This window comes from Dermacentor albipictus, chromosome 8, assembly GCF_038994185.2.
Source record: "Dermacentor albipictus isolate Rhodes 1998 colony chromosome 8, USDA_Dalb.pri_finalv2, whole genome shotgun sequence".
Lineage (NCBI taxonomy): Eukaryota > Metazoa > Arthropoda > Arachnida > Ixodida > Ixodidae > Dermacentor > Dermacentor albipictus.
In genome coordinates this window covers 131918881-131939672 of record NC_091828.1, presented here as the reverse complement: position 1 = coordinate 131939672, position 20792 = coordinate 131918881, and the positions used below count along the sequence as shown (strand labels likewise).

Below are 20792 nucleotides of genomic sequence, written 5' to 3'. Positions count from 1 at the left end.
CTTGAAAGATTTCTTTTATTGCTTGAAATATGTTTTCTTGAAAGTGCCAAGAATCAGTAAGCTTTAAGAAACTGCATAAACGCGCAGTTTACCAATTGGTGACTCTGCGCCATGAACAGATATCGCAGTTACGTAAGCTGCTACCCTTGTAGCATCCAAAGCAAATAAATTTCCCATGTGCGTTTACAACTTGCATGAAGTTACTACAATGTTTACGAGTGTTTTGCAATAGTCCTAGTCACAAATTGCTGGTATATTTCAGAGCGGTGTATGACACACTAATTGTGTCCCCTTTAGGTTTATTATAAGGTGCTGTTTACACAATAGTATCTTATTTTATTGCCGAGTTACAGAGTTGTAAATTTGATGTTTATTCTTGAAATTATCGCGTTATTTATTATCTTTATTATAATATTGATGACCCAGCCATACAATAGATATGCTCCCTACATTCGGCAGATCTTACCCTTCTTTCTTTTAAATAAAAGAAACCTCATCAGATATGACGCACTGGCGCATGTATTTAAATACGACCTTCTGAGTTAATGCTTCATGACTACAGTGAAAAATGCGCAAATACGCAAAGACGCCGCGCTGGTATAGCGGCAACGGTGTTAGCTTAATGAATGAAAGTTCGACCTTAATTTTTTCTTCCAATAATTAACCCATTGCCGCAAAGTTAAAGATAATAAGTTTTGGAACACTTCAGCAGTCTATAAACTTATTCGATGTTTGTCTTTACTGTCCCTTTAAAGTGCAGCTTAGAGTGACAGAAAGGCGAGCTGGTTGGTAGGAAATTTTGTTAGAAAAAAGTTAGGCGTGCAGACACGGGTACAAGAAGAGAGATGTCCGTTTCCCTCTTCCTCTGCACGCTTACCTTTTTTCGAACATAAAGTGCACAGACTATAGGTGGGCGAGCATCATCTTTGTCGAATACGAATTTATCACGAATGGCAAGTTTGGAATATTGAATAACCAAACACAGGCAAGCATATCTACAGCGGGAATAACTATTTCGCTATATTCAGGCATCGCGCCTGTACTCGCGAATGTAAAAAAAAGTAATATAACAATTAGGCACAAAGAATCAGTTAAACACAAGGTCATTAACTGTAATTAAAGAAAACACACTGAGCGAATAGCCTCTAAACATCTTTAAAGCCTGGCTGCAAACGAGTTTCTCAAGAATGCTGTATGACTAAGTTTCCAAAAACGCTAAATAAATAGTTGGTGGAAGAAGATCAGCACTTTAAGAAAAGAAAGAAAAGCTGCTGAAGGACTTGTACGGTGTAGACACAGGTAACAGAGCCCATTGCAAAAAAGAAAGGAAAAAGAACATGAGTGGTTTTAAGGTGAAGGTAAGACTCCTACATGACTACACTGCAAGCGAGAATCGCAGGCTTTCACGTAGGCTTCCGCCGTGAAACCCAAAAGAAAGCATGCATTAGCCATTTTGTTTCCACATTGCTTCAATAACTTCTTCCGTTGTTTCCCATCTGATGACTTCCGACACTTTCCGACAGGCGAAGCGCAGTGATCAGATTTTGAAGAGTGGGTTCTTGCGTACGGTTTGCTTAGTTTCGGATAATCGAAAATACCAAATAGTTCGTTCTCACATATGAATACGAATAGTTGGTGTGTAACAGTGCATGCGTACTCTAAACTTGGAATACTTGGCCGCCCCCTACTGCTACGAACGGTACAGTCGTTACGGCACTTGCCGCTTTCGCCATGTGAGACATGTAGGTGCCGACCAGCTGGCTCATCTGCTGCTTGTAGCGTCCCGATCCTCCCAGCACGCGGGTCAGAGCAGGCCACAGACTGGTGGTGCGAGACGCCAGGTTGGCCGCTTTCTCCCGGTTGTACTCCTGCACCACGTGCATGTACAAAATGACGTCGATAAGCGCGATTTATTTTTTTACACCACGAACTCCATCGTTCGAACACCTCTATAGAGTTTCGAATAGTGCGGGTGATGCGTACTCACATCGATGCTCTTGCCTTCGACCATCTTCAAGGCCACGATTTCCTCCAGGATCTGCACGAGCTGCTTCTGGAAAGCCAGACGCAAAAGAGAAATGCGATCGAGCTGTGCGCTTATTAATCGCTTTAAAAAGTGTTGCTCGGCACGATATTCCTGCTCCGGAGAAGCGCTGCGCACTGACGTGCTTCTACTTTGAGACTGTGTGTCTCTACCAGTGTGATTGCGTAACATTACTATAAAGAATGGAGCAGACGCTTGGAGGTAAACAAAGAAGCCTGAGAAGAAGTTGAGGACCGCGCAATGAGCGGTGCAACGAAAAATGCTGGGCGTAACGTTGAAATAGATAAAGACAGCGGTGTGGATTCAAGAGCAAATGGGGGTAGCTAATGTTTTAGTTCACATTGAGAAAAAACAATGGAAACAGACAGGCCGTGTAAGGCGTAGGGAAAGAACCCGTTGGTCTTCTACTATTACACATCCGCGAGACGGGAAGCGCAATCGAAGAGGGTAGAGGATTAGGTGGTGTGATGAAATGAGGGAAGGAGTACAAGAAAGGAGTACTTTGAGGTCACTGGGAGAGGAATTCGGCCCACAGTGGACGTGGCTTATACGATGAGATTATAGAAAGGTTCCTTGTACTAAAGCAAAGCAAGAAGTTTGACAATTTAGTTCAGGTGGATGGCGGAAAAAGCGCAACTTTAACGCATACGGGCGAAAGAAAAACCGACCACATAGAAACAGCAGATGCACATACGTACGCACGTGTACGCATATGTTATATGCATATAAGATCTACGGACAGATGACACACCTGCGGACAGAACGTGTTTGTCAGGAGACACGAGCATGGACAAAAATACAGAAAGGGACGTGGACACGGTTGTGTGCGTTTATACAAAGCAGTGACAGCAGCAGAAACACATCGAAAAACAAGGAAAGACGAAGCGTTCACGCGTTGTTGGCACGAGTGGATTCTGTGGTCCTGCGTAAGCCGTCAGTGTAAGGTAAAGCAGTGCGCGAATTTGCGGTGGCGCGTACAGCCGCGTTTGTTTCGTTCTCTAACGACGCGGTCATGAAGAAACTCGGTAAAATATACATACTGCTACAACACCTGCGTTGTGTGCCCCGCATTCTTCTTCGACAAAGGAAGGCGAGCTTCGTGCCGGGGAGCGCATGCGCGGGTTCGGCCGGGCTCGGCAGCTTTGCTTCCTGGGCTCGGTCGGTTGCACGCAAACGTCGAGCTCCGAGTTCTCCTTCTTCGTAAGCTCGTCCGTTTGCCGTATTTTATACCTCGCTTGTTTGCTTTTTAATGCGTCAGCATTAAGAGTGAAAAAGGGGGAAAAACGTGCGCGTGTGTGTGTGAATTGTGGCAAGTCAGTCACGTGGTAGAGGTAGACAGTGGACGGGAGCGCTTAGAAGAGCGTGTGCGTGTGTACATAATGCAACTGACAGTGGTCTTCTTCGGACCACCGTCAGCTGCACTTCGCTGCTCGAAGAGGCAGTGCGTGTGTCGAGTGAGCTCCCGAACAACACTTTGCAATGCGGTGAACGCGGTTTAAATCATGGATCCGGGCCCTCAAACAAGCGCTACTTAATACTAATTAATTTCTCTCGCGTGTACCGCCTAAGTCTCCACCTAATTTTTGTTTCTTCATTTTCGGTGGCGCATACAAATCACCTGCCACGAAGCGAATAAACCTTTTTGAACCAATGAAGCATTGGTTTCCATGTGCAGAGCAGAATTCAGCTGCGCACGTTGTGCTACTGAACAAAAATTTGCATTTATACGCATTTCCATCAATTGATTGCAGTTTAGGTTTTCGGAAGTCAAGACGTGCGTGGAATACAGGTCCCCCACCCATTTTTTTTTTCATTTGTCATTCCAAGCTCCCAGCCTGCACTTCACGGGGCGCACGCGTAAGTTTTGGAAGGCAGAGAGTCAACGTGTCGCCGGGATGACCTCGGCGACGGGCGCACCTTCTTCGGTTCCCCCTCGGCGTACTCGTCCATGGTTTTCTGGACCTGCTGCAGGATGTCGGAGACCTTCTGCTTCATGGTCGTCTTTCCATGCGAAAATACGAACGTTTCTGTTACTGCGAAACGATCTCGTGCGTCAGCCCGCGTACATGTCACGTCGCACTGATCATTGTCACTGGTTGCTGTCACCATCTATAATCTTTCTTTTTTTTAAGATTTTGAGAGGTAAACGCAGATCACTGTACAGGCGTGGGAAAAGAAGACTGGTAAGGTTTTGCAGCAAGGTCGCGTTTTATGGCCTGGATCATTCAACATACGATTTACAGCAATCACGAAGTTTTTCAAGAAAAGAAACTGCGAATTTGCCTTCGTCTGCGCACCTCGCACTAAGTAACGACTTAAACGTACGGTGTACGTCACTTCCGCCATCTACAATACTGTAGAGGATGGCCTTCGAGACTCGCTTCCACTAATTTCTCAGGGGTGCGTACGAGAGGTGCAGACGAAGAAAATATAGGGATTTTTTTTTATATGAACAAGCAATTAACCCCGCCCAGTGTTACGCAAAGGTTTGTCCACCGTCACTCAGCTTATTCAACTTGTGCATGACCTTTCTAGCAAAATTAATGCCCGCGGCCAAACTGATATATTATTCTTAGACTTTGCAAAGGCCTTTGACAAGGTGTCCCACAAAAAGCTTTTACTTAAAATCAATGTTACCTTCAAAAATTCTTCCCTTACGCGGTGGTTCACTTCCTACCTTGAACATAGAGAACAATATGTTCAACTGGGACATCAGCAATCTAGTTTATCTCCCGTGGTATCTGGGATACCCCAGGGTAGAGTCTGTGGGCTCTTCGGGTCTCACAGGAGTACCGACCACCGCGGGTTCGAGCTTAGCGAGCCACAGGGCCGCGTCAGCCGTCAGCCTCTAGCGCCGCTGCGCGCGAGCTCAGGCCACAAGGGGCTACCGAGCGACGCACGCAAAACACAGTATTGCCCTAAAATGAAGGAAACCGTTTATTGTTTCCAACGGCACCCAACACTGTACAAACGCCCGGTCCCGGGACGGCGGGGAACCAAAGGGGTCCCGCACCAAGGGCGAAAAATACAGCTAGGGGCGCCTGTAGCACGTCGCTGCGAGAGCACAGGCTCAAGCTGGGACGCGCCGCTAGGAAAAGTCCCGGCGGCTATGCTACTAGCTCTGGCGATAACCAATGGGCCAACTCGCGAGAGCTCGGGCAATCTCCTTCGGCTTGGGCCTCCGATAAGTGCGGCTCGGCGTGGTACGACCTCGCGCGAGCACTAGGCACCCGTTCTTCGGCTTAGCGTCGGGATAGGAAACAACACGAGGTACGCGCTCCCCGCACGGGCAAAGGCGCCGTGCGTGAGCTCAATCCTAGTCACAAAGGTGTCGGCGGATGAGAGAGAGCATCGTACGTACCGGGCGCTGTCCCCAAGGAGAAGAGAGCTCGCACCGTCACGGCAGTAGCCACGAGGGGCCGCTCCCGTGACGTCACTAGCTCCGCCCTCACCCACGAACCATGGCGAGTGGAGCGCCACCGCTAAAACTGGTTCGGAGCAAGAACGAGGTGGCTAAGGATTACAGACATGGGTGAAATGCGCTCGCGCACTGGCGCGTCGAATTCCCCAAATCCCCACATCCTCCTCTCCTTAATTGCCCCCCTACCAGTCTGGCTAAGAAGCTGGTAGAGGCTAATGCACCAAAGACAACTGAGCCTTTCATGCACTAGCTAATTGCTACCTCAGCCCAGCAAGCACTATGCGTACAAAAAAAACATACATACAATGATAATGGAAAAATAATAAAAAAAATACACTCTAAAATACAAGAAAATGACGCCGCAAGGGGGGAAAGAAATATTAACAAAAGAGTCTGCTGCTAGCGCGGGACAATGTCCGGGGGTGCGAAGAGAACGCGGCGCGTAAAGTTCTGTGGCTAGGGCGGTGGCCGAAGTCGCGGGAGTTGCGAGCGTAGGCTTGATAGCAGGCCAGGTAACGCAGGAACGGGCTCACCGTTGTTCCGTCGTAGTTGCCGGCGAGCCCGAATGAGTGTCGCTTTCGTGGTGGTGGTGGTCCCGAACTCCAGGTGGACGGGGCAGGACACTGCCAGGTCAGCTGGCCACGCCGCCGTACGCAGGATGGATGGGCAGCCACAGCGGCGGCTGCAGGGCGTTCGCACGGCGTCGGCGACTGCAGAGCCGAGCTCCTGGCGTGATGTCATAGGGTCCCGTCCACCAACGGTATCCGCGGCGATCCGATGGAGTTGGCGCGGCTGCTTCAGCTTGCTTCAACGAGCAACAGCCCCCACGCACGCACGCACACACACACGCGCACACTCCTCGTGGCACCGCGCTCCTCGCCGTCCGCCATGCCGCCCGTTGGCCACAACGCGCCGCGCCGATCCAGGCGCGAAGCGTCCCTCTCTCCCGCACCAACCAGTCAAGGGGACCACTGTCACCCCCCGCGCTGCACGACACGCCAGTCACCGACCCCCCTCTTGGCAAAAAAAAGGCAAGGCAAAAAAAACGAAAACGAGAAGAAAAAAACACAAAGAGAGGAAAACAAGAACGGTCAAAATCTATGTACAAGTAACAAAAAATGAACTACACAACTGTACACTTAAAACATTAAAACAATAATTACACTCAGCATGCGTACCCAAAAATAAAAAAAAATGCACACTGCACAACACAATGTCAACAAGGCTACAGCTGGGCTGGGGCCAGCTTCTTTTCGTGCACTGGCCGCAAAGAAGCTAACCCACTGAGGCTAAGCAATGTTACTGAGGGCCTTCGGTGGCGGAAAAAGTCCGCCGTCAGGCGCGATATCACACAGGTGACCGTCTCCTCAGGTTGTACCGGTGCGTGGTCCGAATGCGGTCCTTCGCCCCGGGTGTGCCCTGTTGCTTGCGGGTGGTGCCACTGGGCACCGGCGCGAGCTCGTCGGACCGCGACGCAAAGGCTTTCAGGTCGGCGATATGGGCACGGCTGAGTTTTCCCGAAGGGGAATCCTTCAGCAAGTACGCGAGCGGAGACCAAACTTTCTCTACTCGGTACGGACCAAGCCACTTAGGAGCGAGCGAGGCTGAGAACCCCTTGCTCGCGTCGCTAAGAGCGTGGTTGCGCTTCAGGACTAAATCACCTACCTTAAATGAAAGATAGCGATGTTTCCGGTCGTATTGAGCCTTCTGCTGGGCCCTGGCCGAAGTCAAACTCTGCCTTGCTCTACAGAGAGCTCGACAAAGTCTGTCCCGAAGTGCTGAAGCGTACGCAGAACAGTCTGCCGGCGCCTCCTCATCCCCGAGCTGACATTGAATGACACTGGTCACCGGATTTGCCAGCTCCCTTCCAAAATTGAGGAAAGCGGGAGAGAAACCAGTCGAGCGATTCTCGGCGGTTCGGATTGCGAACGCGAGCTCACTCAAGTGGTCTGCCCAATCCTTTTGACTCACGGCAAAGGCCGCCAACATTGGTTTGAGGGTTCTATTGACCCTCTCTGTCAAATTGGACTGGGGATGGTAGGGTGACGTGGTGGAGTGATTAATTCCCAGGGAACGGCACGTAGCACCAAACACCCGAGCGGTGAAATAAGACGCGTTGTCCGTAATTAGTCTTTTCGGAAAGCCGAACCGACAAAAAACTTCCTGTAGCCTCTCCAGCACCGCTCGCGCGGTCACCTTTCGAAGCGGAAACAACTCCACCCACTTCGAAAAATGATCGACGACTACCATCAGGTGTGTGAACCCCTGCTTACTCCTGGGGAAAGGCCCCATAAGATCGCAGGTGGCCACTTGCCACGGACGCTCACTGTCAATTGGTTTCATCAATCCGGGCGGCTTGCCACCCCTTGATTTCACCGTTTGACAGACATGGCAGGAACGGCAATAGCGAAAAATGTCACGCTTTATGCCAGGCCAGGTCACAGTTTGGCTTAGTTTCGCAAAAACTTTGGAGCCACTCAAATGACCGGCCAAAGGTTCGTCATGAGATGATCGCAACAGTGCGCTTCTCAGACTCTTGGGGATAACCACCTTAAACGGGTCCACAGCCTCGTCATCGGTAGCTATGTATTTCAGCAGGAGCCCATCATGATCCAGCAAATATGAATCCGCGGGGGACCCAGCGACACACGCTGGTTCCGGCCCCCCTGCGCCCGCCGCACTACCAGCAGCGTCTCGGCGCTCCGTCTCCCTGAGACCGTCGCTCACTCCGCGACAAAACGAATCAATTTGCTGGGCCTTCAGTAACTCTTGCCTGCTGAATGCGATTCCAATTCTCCCAAAGGGGAGTCTGGTCTCGTCCCCACTCAGGACTGCAGCCAACGGCGTTGTAGGTTCGCTTTCGAGAAGCTCCCCCGCACGCTCGTTTTGAGGCGCGCTGCTTGCCTGGAGAGCGGAATGACAGGTTTGCCCGCTTGCGGACTCGCCTCTCTCTGCGCTCGTTTCGCCCCCGACGCTTGCTGGCGCAAAGGCACCAGCAGTGGCTGTAACACCTGGAGGAATGCTCTTGGTGCACAATGGGGCACGGGATAGCGCGTCAGCTACCACGTTGGTGCAACCGGACGAGCGCACAGCTCGAGGGCCTGCCCCCGAATTCTGCGCGCGACGCGGTTCGTGCCGTGCCTCTTGTTCCCAAAGGGGAGTCGCAGCAGGCGAGCGCACAGCTCGAGGGCTTGCCCCCGAACTTGGCGCGCGGCACATTTCCGACGCCCCATCTGCACAGGCAAGATCGGACGCCGGCGGGCTGATGAACGGCTTTAGCAACGTGAACGGTCCGTCGCGATAGCCGCCATTCGCAATGTCCACAACGATTCCAGTTTTAAGGAGAAAGTCCCTTCCGAGGATCACAGGAACACTGAGCCCGGGGAGATGAACGAAACGCGTGCGTCTTATTCGCTCTCCCCACCTGACAGTCAGCCTTGCGGCGCCCGCCGAATGGGCCACGCCTTTCGCAAGATTGAATGTCGTTCGGCAATCCCGCAAGCGCACTGAGTGCTTCTGCAAGTGGGATAACACCTGTTCGCCGAACAACGAAGCGCTTGCGCCCGTGTCCAACAGCGCAGGAAATTCACGGCCGACAATGGTCACCGGAATGAAGGGCGCGTGCGCCCCAGCAACACATCCTGCTCGATACGCCGAGGGGACAAGCAAGGTTTCGGTCACTCGTGCCTTCACGAGCGACCCGCGCTCCCGTTTCCCGACCTCGCAGGAGGCCTGGGCGCGGTGCAGTCCCTTGCTATGTGCCCTCGTTGTTGGCAGCGAAAACAGCGCACTCCTTCTCGGTACCTTTCCCGAGGCGGAGCGGCCTCAGCTCGCTGCCGGGGTCGACTCGCTGCTTGACCAAAGGGCCTGTTATCACGAGCGTCCGCCTCTGCGATGCGCTGGGTCGAAGAGCGTCCCTGCTCATGCATTTCGGGCGGTGGTGCAGCACAGGCTGCCCGCCTCCCGTACGTGTAGGGATCTAGAGCGCGCGCGCTCAGCTCCCAAACACACCCGCTTGTAGCCGCAAAGGCAGCTTGGCCGGGTTGTTGCCGTTGGGGGAGGGGCACAGGCCCTCCCCACGCGCAGCGTGGCTCAAGGGCCTCGCTGGCGGGCGGCGGTGGGCGATAGGCTCGCGCGGCGAGAATGTCGCCTTGAATGCGCTTTGCCTCGGCGGCCAATTCTTCCAGATCTCGGAAGCGGCCGCCGCGCAGGTACGCCGAAAAGGTCGGATGTGCCTGCCTGATCACCCGTTCGACGCGTTCCTCGTTTGAAGCATTGGGCTCGGCGATTAAGAACAGGTCTTGCATCGCGCGTACGTACTCCTGAAGCGACTCGTCAGGAGCTTGTGTACGTAGCTCAAGCTCTCGCCGCATCCTACTCTGGTAGTCAGCGGGCAGGAATTCGCGCAGGAATGCCACGCGGAACTCCTCGAGGGTTGTTGCACGGTATCCGGAAAGCCGGTACCACCTAGCCGCCGTGTCAGTAAGTGCTACGGGAACGACGCGTTCCAGCACCTCCTGATCCTCCAAACGATTTGCCATCTGGTAGCGTACCAGGGAGTCACAATAATCCCTGGCACTGAGCAGGTCACCGTATCCGCTGTAAGTCGGGACTGCCAACCGTACAGCGGGGTGCGCGCATTTCGGGACAGCCGAAAGCGCCTTAACTGCCCCCGAGAGTGACTGAATCATTTCAGCGGCGTTTTGCAACAGCGTCTGTGCGCCTGCTCCAAAGGGAACCGTTGGCGCGTTAGCGGCGTGGTCGAGCAAGGGTGAACAGTCCTCCAGCTCGATCAGCGGCGCGGTTTCCACAGGGATACCGGCCGCGGTGCCACCAGCCCCAGAGCAAAACGGGCTCCTAGCGGGGTGCGCCTGCTGTCGTTCACAGCCGCCACTTGAGGCAGCTATACGTGAATTGCTTAGGCCGCTTGCAGCCAGCGTCGACAAAACAGGTGCGCGCTCGAAGGTTGCGCCACTGGGCCCAACCGAGTGTACTCCAAAGGGAGACGAATGAGCGAAATTCGTGGCTGCAGCATTGTAATCCCCACAGGGGGCCGTGGCAGACCACTGGTTTTGGCTGCTCATTTGAGTAGCAGCCATCGGGCACACGTCGGAGAGGGCTAAGGCCCCGTTTCCGTGCCGCGCTCCGTAAACTCCACAGGGAGCCGATCGAGAGCGCTGCGACATCGCACTGCCTTGCATTCCGAAGGGAGCCGTGGCAGACGAATGTGCTGGTGTGCACTGTTCGGGGAGGGCTCTGGCCCCATTCCCAAACAACGCTACTGCTCCACTGGGAGCTGGTACGTAGCGCCTCGTGTTGTCGTCCCCAAAGGGGGCTGCGACAGGTGAGGGTGCATAAGTGCGCTGCTCAAGGGGAGCACTGGCCCCGGTATCGAGCAACGCGGCGTCTGCTCGCGGTAACAAAGGGCAAAAGTCCCCTAACAAATGACAAAGGTCACTCGGCCTAGTAGACATAACGCGGCAAGTATAATATGCAAAGGCGTACTAACTCGGCTAAGCACAGACAAAGGCTTAATGAGCCTTTGAATCCACGTTGGGCGCCAGTGTGGGCTCTTCGGGTCTCACAGGAGTACCGACCACCGCGGGTTCGAGCTTAGCGAGCCACAGGGCCGCGTCAGCCGTCAGCCTCTAGCGCCGCTGCGCGCGAGCTCAGGCCACAAGGGGCTACCGAGCGACGCACGCAAAACACAGTATTGCCCTAAAATGAAGGAAACCGTTTATTGTTTCCAACGGCACCCAACACTGTACAAACGCCCGGTCCCGGGACGGCGGGGAACCAAAGGGGTCCCGCACCAAGGGCGAAAAATACAGCTAGGGGCGCCTGTAGCACGTCGCTGCGAGAGCACAGGCTCAAGCTGGGACGCGCCGCTAGGAAAAGTCCCGGCGGCTATGCTACTAGCTCTGGCGATAACCAATGGGCCAACTCGCGAGAGCTCGGGCAATCTCCTTCGGCTTGGGCCTCCGATAAGTGCGGCTCGGCGTGGTACGACCTCGCGCGAGCACTAGGCACCCGTTCTTCGGCTTAGCGTCGGGATAGGAAACAACACGAGGTACGCGCTCCCCGCACGGGCAAAGGCGCCGTGCGTGAGCTCAATCCTAGTCACAAAGGTGTCGGCGGATGAGAGAGAGCATCGTACGTACCGGGCGCTGTCCCCAAGGAGAAGAGAGCTCGCACCGTCACGGCAGTAGCCACGAGGGGCCGCTCCCGTGACGTCACTAGCTCCGCCCTCACCCACGAACCATGGCGAGTGGAGCGCCACCGCTAAAACTGGTTCGGAGCAAGAACGAGGTGGCTAAGGATTACAGACATGGGTGAAATGCGCTCGCGCACTGGCGCGTCGAATTCCCCAAATCCCCACAAGTCTTAAGGCGCCTTTTATTCTTAGGTTTTATAAATGATCTGCCAACTGACATCACTACCCAAATAAGAATGTTTGCCGACGAGTGCATATTGTACAAGAGAATAGAGTCACCAGGTGATCAGGCCGACCTTAAGCTTAACTCACAGAAAATTAAGAACTGGTGTGATCGGTGGCAAATGCAGCTTAACCCAACTAAATCGGTTTTTATGTCCATCTCTAGAAAAAAGAATATCTTAAATTTCTCATACAGTATCAACGGTCATGAGCTCGCTCGAGTTAAACAACATAAATACCTAGGTCTTATATTTACACCCGACTTGCGTTGGAATCTTCATGTAAATAAGCTTTGTGCAAAAGCTAACAAAGTATCGTGGGGGCTGAGACGTAGCCTGCACTGTGCCTCCCCTAAAGTTAAAATTATAGCTTACAAAATCTTGCTAAGGCCTATAATTGAGTACGCAAAAATAGTATGGGATCCCTACACCCAACTGTCAACTGTCAACTGTCTAAAACTAGAGAAGGTTCAGCACCTTACTTCTAGGCTTATATTTAATAAATACCGCCATTTTCACTCTCCGGCTGAATCACTTATGTAAACTTGCAAAGCTTCCACCTCTGCAAAAACGTACGGAGTATGAAAGGCTTAAATTCCTGTTCTTAGTAATTCATAACCATTTCAAAATAAGATACGACAAGTACTTCCAAATCAAGACACCGGAAACATCACGGCACAGACACAGTATGTATATACCTCCTCCCGCAGTGCACAATGACTGCTTCAGGTACAGTTTTTTCCCAGGGCAATTCAGGAGTGGAACTTTTTGCCTGACTCAATTCTCAAAATAAAATCAATTAATGCATTCTTGGAAGCAATACATTGTCTTATGCACTCTGATACACCCTGATGTTCTGTAGTAATATTGTGACATAATAAGTCAAAATGTGCTTTGTAATTATATTGTTAATGTGTTTCATATCAGCAGTGCTACTTCATTTTATTTTTTTTTAGTGCATTGTTCAATCGCACTAATGCACTTCTCTGTTTATGTATGTTACATCCACTCCTGTAATAGCCCGTCATGGGCTGACAGTATCAATAAATAAACAAATAAAAATAAATAAAGGGCAGGGTCACCCGCGTGGTTTCTTGGTGGCTATGGTGTTAGGCTGCTAAGCACGAGGTCGCGCGATCGAATCCCGGCCACGGCGGCCGCGTTTCGATGCGGGCGAAATGCGAAAACATACGTATGCTTAGATTTAGGCGCACGTTAAAGAAACCCAGGTGTTCCAAATTTCCAGAGTCCCCCATACGACAAGCCTCATAATCAGATTGTTGTTTTAGCACGTAATATATCATAATTTAATTTTGATTAACGGTCAGGGTCATAAGATGCTATCATTTCCGAATAACTGGAGCAGAACAGAGCCGCGGTAAGCGCAGAACCTTTTTTCTACGATTGTAAGTATTCTTTAACAGCTGATCTGAGTTTCAGCGTAATAAAGGTATGTATTGTTGTGAGATAAATTGGCATATTAAAATAAAAATAATACCGGCCAACAAAGGCCTCAGGAGGGCACCTGAGGTTGCGGTAAGGCGAAGGAATTCGGTTGCCATCTATGGACTGGGGCCGCCGAGGTCAAAACGCGCCAGGGCGCTGTTAATATGCGTAAAGATCGACTGCCCGCTTATTTCACTTTTCATTGAAATACAGCGTCTACGTTTCAACGCCTTGCCGATAGTATTGCGGTGAAGCTACGCACGCGTAACTGCTCCTTGCCTCCTGACTGTCTCCCGTGTTAAGCTTTTCGCCGGGCACACAGCATGTTCGCCCACCACTTTTCTTCTTAACATGATGCTTTTTAGCGCCGAAACTCAAGAAAGAAAACAGAGAGAGGCCAAAGGAAATGAACGACGAGTGCTACACTTCTTGTCTCTCTCTCCATTTTCTTTTTTCTTTTTTGGAGCTTTTGCTCTAAAAAGCGTCATGTTAAGTTAACACCAACTCGCCCAAGAAGTCATCTTCTTTTTTTTTGCAGCATGCTGATGGCAGTAAAATCACCGTAAAATGCTTGCCGAAGTTTCTGAAATATGCACAATAGCAGCTCGCAACCGACGAGCACAAAACGTAACTACGAACGTGAAAGAAAAGAAATCCACGAATATTCGCACGACGACTGTACATTCGCAATGGCGGCAGCTGCCCGTCTCTAGAGGACAAACGGCTCCACCGGGGCAAAAGTGCGGCACTGCACGTTCACCGGCTCGGCTCTTTGCAGACGGGGACAACGAGAGTGCACTTACGTCTTGCGCAGACTGCCGGATATCAGTCAACTTCGTCGAGAGACGTACGAAAGCATCCGTGTTGAAGCTAAGGCTGTCCACCTGTCACATTATTCAGTAAAGAGATGGTGGACAGTGAATTAGACGTGACAGCGCATTCCCGCAATTTGCAGGAACATTTCGAGAAGTAGCTGTACAGGTCTTTAGGTCACCATGCCAGTGAAACGATAAAATGTACAAGGACAATTAAGCGTGGCAACTTGGCGCGTGCAATATTACCCGACGTATTTCGCGGCGGCTTTCGACCAAACCACACAGGCACCAATTTCGTGGCGCAGATAATGCACCCGATATCTGCTCTCTACACATTATATAAACTGTCCATCTCCAGCCGCAGTATCAGTTGCACATGCTTGAGCCCTAATCTGTAGTTTTACTACAGCGCAGTTAGGTTGTAATTTAACTGATTGCACTAAAGTGAAACGTGGTCAGAAGAGGTGAAACACGACGAAAATTCTCATCCCAGTTTTAATATCGCGGTCAGTTTAATTATACTCAATCAACTAGTCCGAACCTGCATTCGTGTTTTTAGTGTTCTCTTCTGATATATCAGCATTAGTTCGGTAATATTTTTTGCATTTTCATAACTGCTTAAGCGGTTATAAGCTTCTTGCAAGTCTCCCAACATGGACTGACAGGCGTCAGCATTCTTCGTAATGCTTGCACGGAAGGCAACTTCGTGCGACCCGCCGTGGTTGCTCAGTGGCTATGGTGTTAGGCTGCTGAGCACGAGGTCGCGGGATCGAAGCCCGGCCACGGCGGCCGCATTTCGATGGGGGCGAAATGCGAAAACACCCATGTACTTAGATTTAGGTGCACGTTAAAGAACCCCAGGTGGTCAAAATTTCCGGAGTCCCCCACTACGGCGTGCCTCATAATCAGAAAGTGGTTTTGGCACGTAAAACCCCACATATTATTAACTTCGTGGGGCATTGCAGGAAGAGCTACGAGGGCGGAGCTTCTGCACATGCGTCGCTACGCCAAGCAGTCCGTCAGAGCTTGAGGGTGCTTTTTGTGTCGGTTTGTCGAAGCAGATACTGAATCAGCGTCGCTCACTACTTGCGGTACTTTTGGATTTGCCAAAATGCGAAAGAGCAATGCGGAAAAAAATCTAATCTGACCTCGAGAGGCCCATCTGATGTCTTATTTCAATACAGGTGCTTTGATCAATAAGATTTTCATATTTTCTGCTTCCAAGCAAAAGCGCGTGCACTTTGCCGCCTTAGCGTTCCCACCAGCGCGAGTGCGGCTTGCAGTCGGAGCAGTGCCCACCACTCACGTCTCGCAGGTAGGACGCCACGTGCAGGTCCCTGAACCGAACCGACTGGACGTCGTTCATCTTGGACTCGAGGTCCGTCAGCACGGGCGCACCCTTGGGAACGAGTGGCGCCTTGGGTTCGGCGAAGTGCGCGAGCTTCTCGGTCAGCAGAGCGTCCGGCCCGTCCGACCAGAGCCACGAGAAGGCCCAATCGCTGCCCACAGACCTGTACATCACTTATTTATTTATTTATTTATTTATTTATTTATTTATTTATTGTTTGTTTGTTTGTTTGCTTGCTTGCTTGCTTGCTTGTTTGTTTGTTTGTTTGTTTGTTTGTTTGTCATCTTATTTTCTTGAAAATTTAAAGAAAAGTGAGAACTAAAGACGTGCATACTTAAAAGGTTCTCTCTCTCACATGCAGTCCTGGCAACGCTTATCAAGGCACACTGCGATCTGTGGACCTCCGACTCCGTGAACATGCTAGTTAAATAAAGAAAGGCGACAATTAAAAAGTCTACATTTTGTTTTACGGAAATATAACAATAGATTGGCAGATGTTAGACGAATGATACCAATGGCATATCAAATGTTCGTAGCTGTCTCGAGTTACTGAGACTATCTTGAAGCGCGGTAAGTTAGCTAATTAGTTACCTTCATTTATACAAAATTTTATACATTTATCTGAGGGCATTAGTCGTATTTGTAAAGTTGTAGCGTGTGCTCTGAAACGCATAATACAGTTGTTTACATGACCTTATCTTTTACGTAGTTCTTTTTTTACTAAACACTAAGAAATCCAATGAAATGGTAAAGCATATACTATTTGTAAACCAAGACGCCATGTTACTAGAACATTGCACTGCTGCCTGCGGCGGGGTTTCCCAAAACAAGACGTCTGACTTTAGCGAAACCATGCTTTTCTTCAACTGATTCGTTTGCAAAAGCCGTCGCGTCCTCAGAGAAAATGAAACACGGGGAAACGCAGGAGAAGGAATTCTCTCCCCTAATCAATGAAACCGAGAAATCAGGATGGTTAAACAAACACACGGTAACCAATTTATCATCGAAGAAGCTTACGACCGAAGCAATTTCAATCCTGGCAAAAGGTAACAAATTCAACGTTACCACAGATAACCCACCCCTCACCAAGATTATCGCCGCCCTTGAGAACGGCATCCAGCAACTGGACCCCAAAGTGCGGGAACAGGTCAGACTGAAAGCAATCAGAATACTAAGGTCCAATAACAACCGCAGAAGAGAACGCAACTTATCTTCCGACGAAATAAGAGCAGTGAGAACACTGAAAGGAGATACAAGCATTGTAATCCTACCGGCGCACAAGGGGAACTCAACCGTTGTTTTGAACATACAGGACTACGCGGAAAAGGCGTCCGCCCTACTTGACAGCCAAGACTACGAGAAACTAAAGAAGGACCCCACTACGAGAACCCTATCGGTGCTACATAAGACGCTGGTTGAAATATTCCGCAGCCATCCAAATTCTCGAAATCTCTACCAAACATTAATGTGAAGGAACGGGTCCGCCCCAGCTTTCTACGGCTTGCCAAAACTCCATAAACCCGGCATCCCCTTCCGACCAATCGTACACTTCCCGTGTTCTCCCCTGCGATCACTATCCACTTACTTGCACCAGATTATATCACCACTCACCGGAAGGACAGCATCCCGTGCACGTGCGCGACTCAAATAATTTCAGCAAACTCACATTAAAAGGACGTATCGAAGATGATGAATGTCTGGTCTCTTTTGATGTTTTCTCTCTGTTCACCAGAGTACCCATTAAGTTGGCTGTTTCCGCAAACAGGGATACACTGGAACGCGACAATATGCTCAGCGAGAGAACCCCCTTGAGTGTGGACGAGATCTTCCACCTTCTTGAACTGTGCCTGTCCAATAAATATTTCACCTTCCGAGGCAGCTACTACAGACATTTTAAGCAACTCCTATGGAGGCCTCAATTTCCATGGCCATGGCTAACTTGACTATGGAGAATATCGAGGAGAGAGCTCTAAGTACTATTTTTTCCCCGAAACCAAAAGTCTTCCTCAGGCACGTGGATGATTGCTTCTGCACTGTGAAGACGGGGCAAGTCTAAAACCTGTAGAGACACTTAAACTCCATATACCCAGATATACAGTTCACATATGAGCGCGAACAGAACGGCTCGCTCCCATTCTGAGATGTAAAAGTTACACGAACAGATGGCATTTTAAAATTTTCAGTATACTGAAAACCAACCCACACGGGCCGCTACCTTCACTTCCAATCCGACCATCCGGTAAACCCAAGACGTCTATTGTAAATTTTTTATTCAAAAGAGCCGAAACTAATTCCTCATCGGAATCGGATCAAAAGAAAGAAGAGAGAACGGTTATCAACGAAATTAAAACGAATGGCTACACAGATGACTTCATCCGAAAAACAACCCGACAAACAACCCGACAGAGAAGAAACAAACTACGGGACCTTCAGCCGTTGACCTCTCTTCAACCCCAGAAACGAGTGTCCTTCCCGTACGTCAGAGGTACCAGCGAAGCGCTCAGCCGAATGTTATAAAAAGAAGGACTCAAAGTGGCGCACAAACCCGTAAACACTTTCAATATCCTCCTCCCTAAACCAAAAGGCCGTGCACCAAAAGAAAAGGCGCAAGGCGTCGTATACAAAATCAGCTGTGCCGACTGTACGGCGTCGTACATCGGGGAAACCAAAAATCTAAAAGAAAAGATCAGACAAGACGAGAACGACGTTAGAACATTCAACATATACGCAGCGCCGTCGCCGAACACTCCGCAGACGCCGACCACGAAATTGCTTTCCAGGAAACCGAAATCCTTCAAACAGAGACGAACTCGCGTTAAAGACTACTACTGGAGTCATGGCACTTTCAGAATACGGGGGCGTGAATAAACCGCGTGAAGGGCAACCTACCCTCGGTGTATATACATGGCCTTGGCGACATGGCGAAAAGAAGAAAAAGACGCCCGGCTAGATTTCACCAACGCCAAAACGTCGGCGCTGCCCCGTGACCTCCCCCCCCCCCTTCCGTCAGCGGGACCCCTCTCGCGGGTCAAGCTCCCCCAGCACCGGTCATCCCAGCCGCCCAGCACCACGGCAGCCGTCTTACCCTTTTGTCCCCCCCCCCCCTTCCCATCTGTGAAGTGTCTCCCCACCATCCGTACTCTCCCCTCATTTTCTTTACAAAAGACCCTTTAAAAGCTGCACACCGCCACCCCGAAGAATAACCCCTGAAGAAGGAGCCGAAGGGGCTCCGAAACGTCGGGCTAATAAAATTGAGTTATTTGGTTGGAGTCACTCTGAAAGTCCTAATAGGCGCCTTAAAAAAAAGCTTCCGCTTAATTTTGCCCTGCGCACGACAGATTAGTGAAACTAAGAGTTTCGATTTAAGCTAGCTAACCATGCCGAAGGATGGTCAATACTCACTGTAGATAAGGAGTGTTCGCAGCGACTACCGTGTTAGCTTACCTTTACGAAAATATGGGGGGTCCTTTTTCAGATTCTTCGTCAGCAAAACAAATAAACGGCAATGAAACACGATGCAACACAGTGCACCGCAAAATAGAATTGAACTCACAACTACCGCATGGCTTTACTATCACTTGCACTGCAGCAGCCGCTGTATGCCTTTACTTTTTTTTTTTGCTACTTCCTTGGACGTGTCACTAGAGACATTTAGCGTGTCCGGTATTCTGGCAAGTGCGGGCCGCCTCGTGCACCGCCTATAGAGGCGCCACTGAAAGCCACCTAGCGGACGCTTCCAACAGTACACGTGGGAGCAGTAGCAGACGACAACCCTTTGCAGCAAGGTTGGCTGAAGTTCGCGGCTGCGATTTCTCCTTTCTTCGGGTGCCAGGCTGCTTCTTCTGCGGTGACAGCTGTAGGGAAGATGCTGACCTCTGTGCGAGCGGGTATGAACACGATATTACCGGTGCTTGGGACAACATGGTCCACATACGTGCAAGGTGTGTCCCGCAGACAAACGCCATGAACCCCATTTACACGACGTGGAGCTCATGTTGACTAGCCGAAAATTTTTGTTGAGTGATACAATCTCTCGATAGTTTTTTTTTTATTGTACCCTTGCCGCAATGCTGCTTCTGTACCTGAATAATAAGCGCCCGTCGTTAGTGCAGACTTATATCAAACAAACCCACACGGTGCAATCTCTGCATATGCAGTTGTGATTTTTCTGCCAATGAATACATGTAACATCGCCGAATAACTGCAGTCGAAGGTGCCTCAAGAAGAGTAATTGCCAATTTATTGATGGAAACGCGTACACTAGCCAACGAAGTCACCAAACACACGGGTTAATAAATGCGCGTGTTAGTGCTGTACCGCCGATGCAATTCTGCTGCATACGCCGATGAACTACCGTTCCCGCTGCAGTTTGTGCAATTTTAAATTCCCCAAGGGAGCTGCTTGGAAACGTACAAAGCTAAAGACTGGCTAACTTTTCAGTACTTTTTTATATTACTAGAGAGAGGTCCACATGATATATTTAAAGGCAGAGCAGCGCCAGTCAAAGTAGATGAGCGCTGGCGGCAAGGTCCGGTTTAGTCGTCTGCAGCGTAAGTATAAGAAAGAATTCAGTTGAGTACAAAACTCACATGCAAGAAGGGACTACGTTATGAAACAAACAAATCGCTCGGCGTGTTAAGTTTGCTCAGGCAGCATCGAGGTGTGATGACTTCCCAAACAGGACGCGAACTTTTCAGCGAGAAATGGAACAAAAATACCATATGCAGCAGCTATTAGCAATTCTCGCCCTGAACTACCTATTTTCTAAACACATTTCCAAAAACGCAAACAATATCTAAGATGCCCTCGGGCGAAAAGAATAAAGCCGTTAAAGAAGCACTTCCTTGGTATCATTCCGATAAGACACAGTGCGATTTATACCCTTTTCAAACAAGGCAAGGTGAAAACATCGCAGCTCAAAAGAATCGACAAGTGTTATGTATGGCGCAACTAGCAACAGTTAAACATGTGCGAAGCCACGCATAAAATAGATGTAAAAACATGAAGTGTGCTACAGCTGGTGCGAGGATTTACCGCGCCACATGAAACCAACAATTTCAGTTCTTGCAAACTTCAGTAGCTTTAACATACAACGCAATGCGATCGAGCAGTCATGCTGCCTAGCTAGCGCAACGCGGTAAAGAAGCGGAAAACAATACAAGCGGCAAACAGCATTCCGAACTTTAGCGAAATGCCTTTAAACATCAAGCTGCACTGCAGACGAACTTCGTTGCTCACGCATCTAACTATGATCGAGTGGAAAAAAACACCGACGAGACAAAG

The 20792-nt window shown here is 50.1% G+C and overlaps 1 protein-coding gene across 1 annotated transcript in view; it reads right to left on the bottom strand.

Annotated features, from left to right (window-relative positions):
• Nucleotides 1-20792, bottom strand: part of LOC139049178 (uncharacterized) — a 136834-nt gene that overhangs the window by 20383 nt on the left and 95659 nt on the right. The window contains exons 15-19 of the mRNA XM_070524495.1: nt 15468-15672; nt 14150-14230; nt 3962-4045; nt 1988-2053; nt 1722-1868 (exon numbers count right to left, since the gene is read on the bottom strand). Of these exons, the coding sequence (XP_070380596.1) occupies nt 1722-1868; nt 1988-2053; nt 3962-4045; nt 14150-14230; nt 15468-15672 (583 nt within the window). The remainder of the gene's footprint in view (nt 1-1721; nt 1869-1987; nt 2054-3961; nt 4046-14149; nt 14231-15467; nt 15673-20792) is intronic.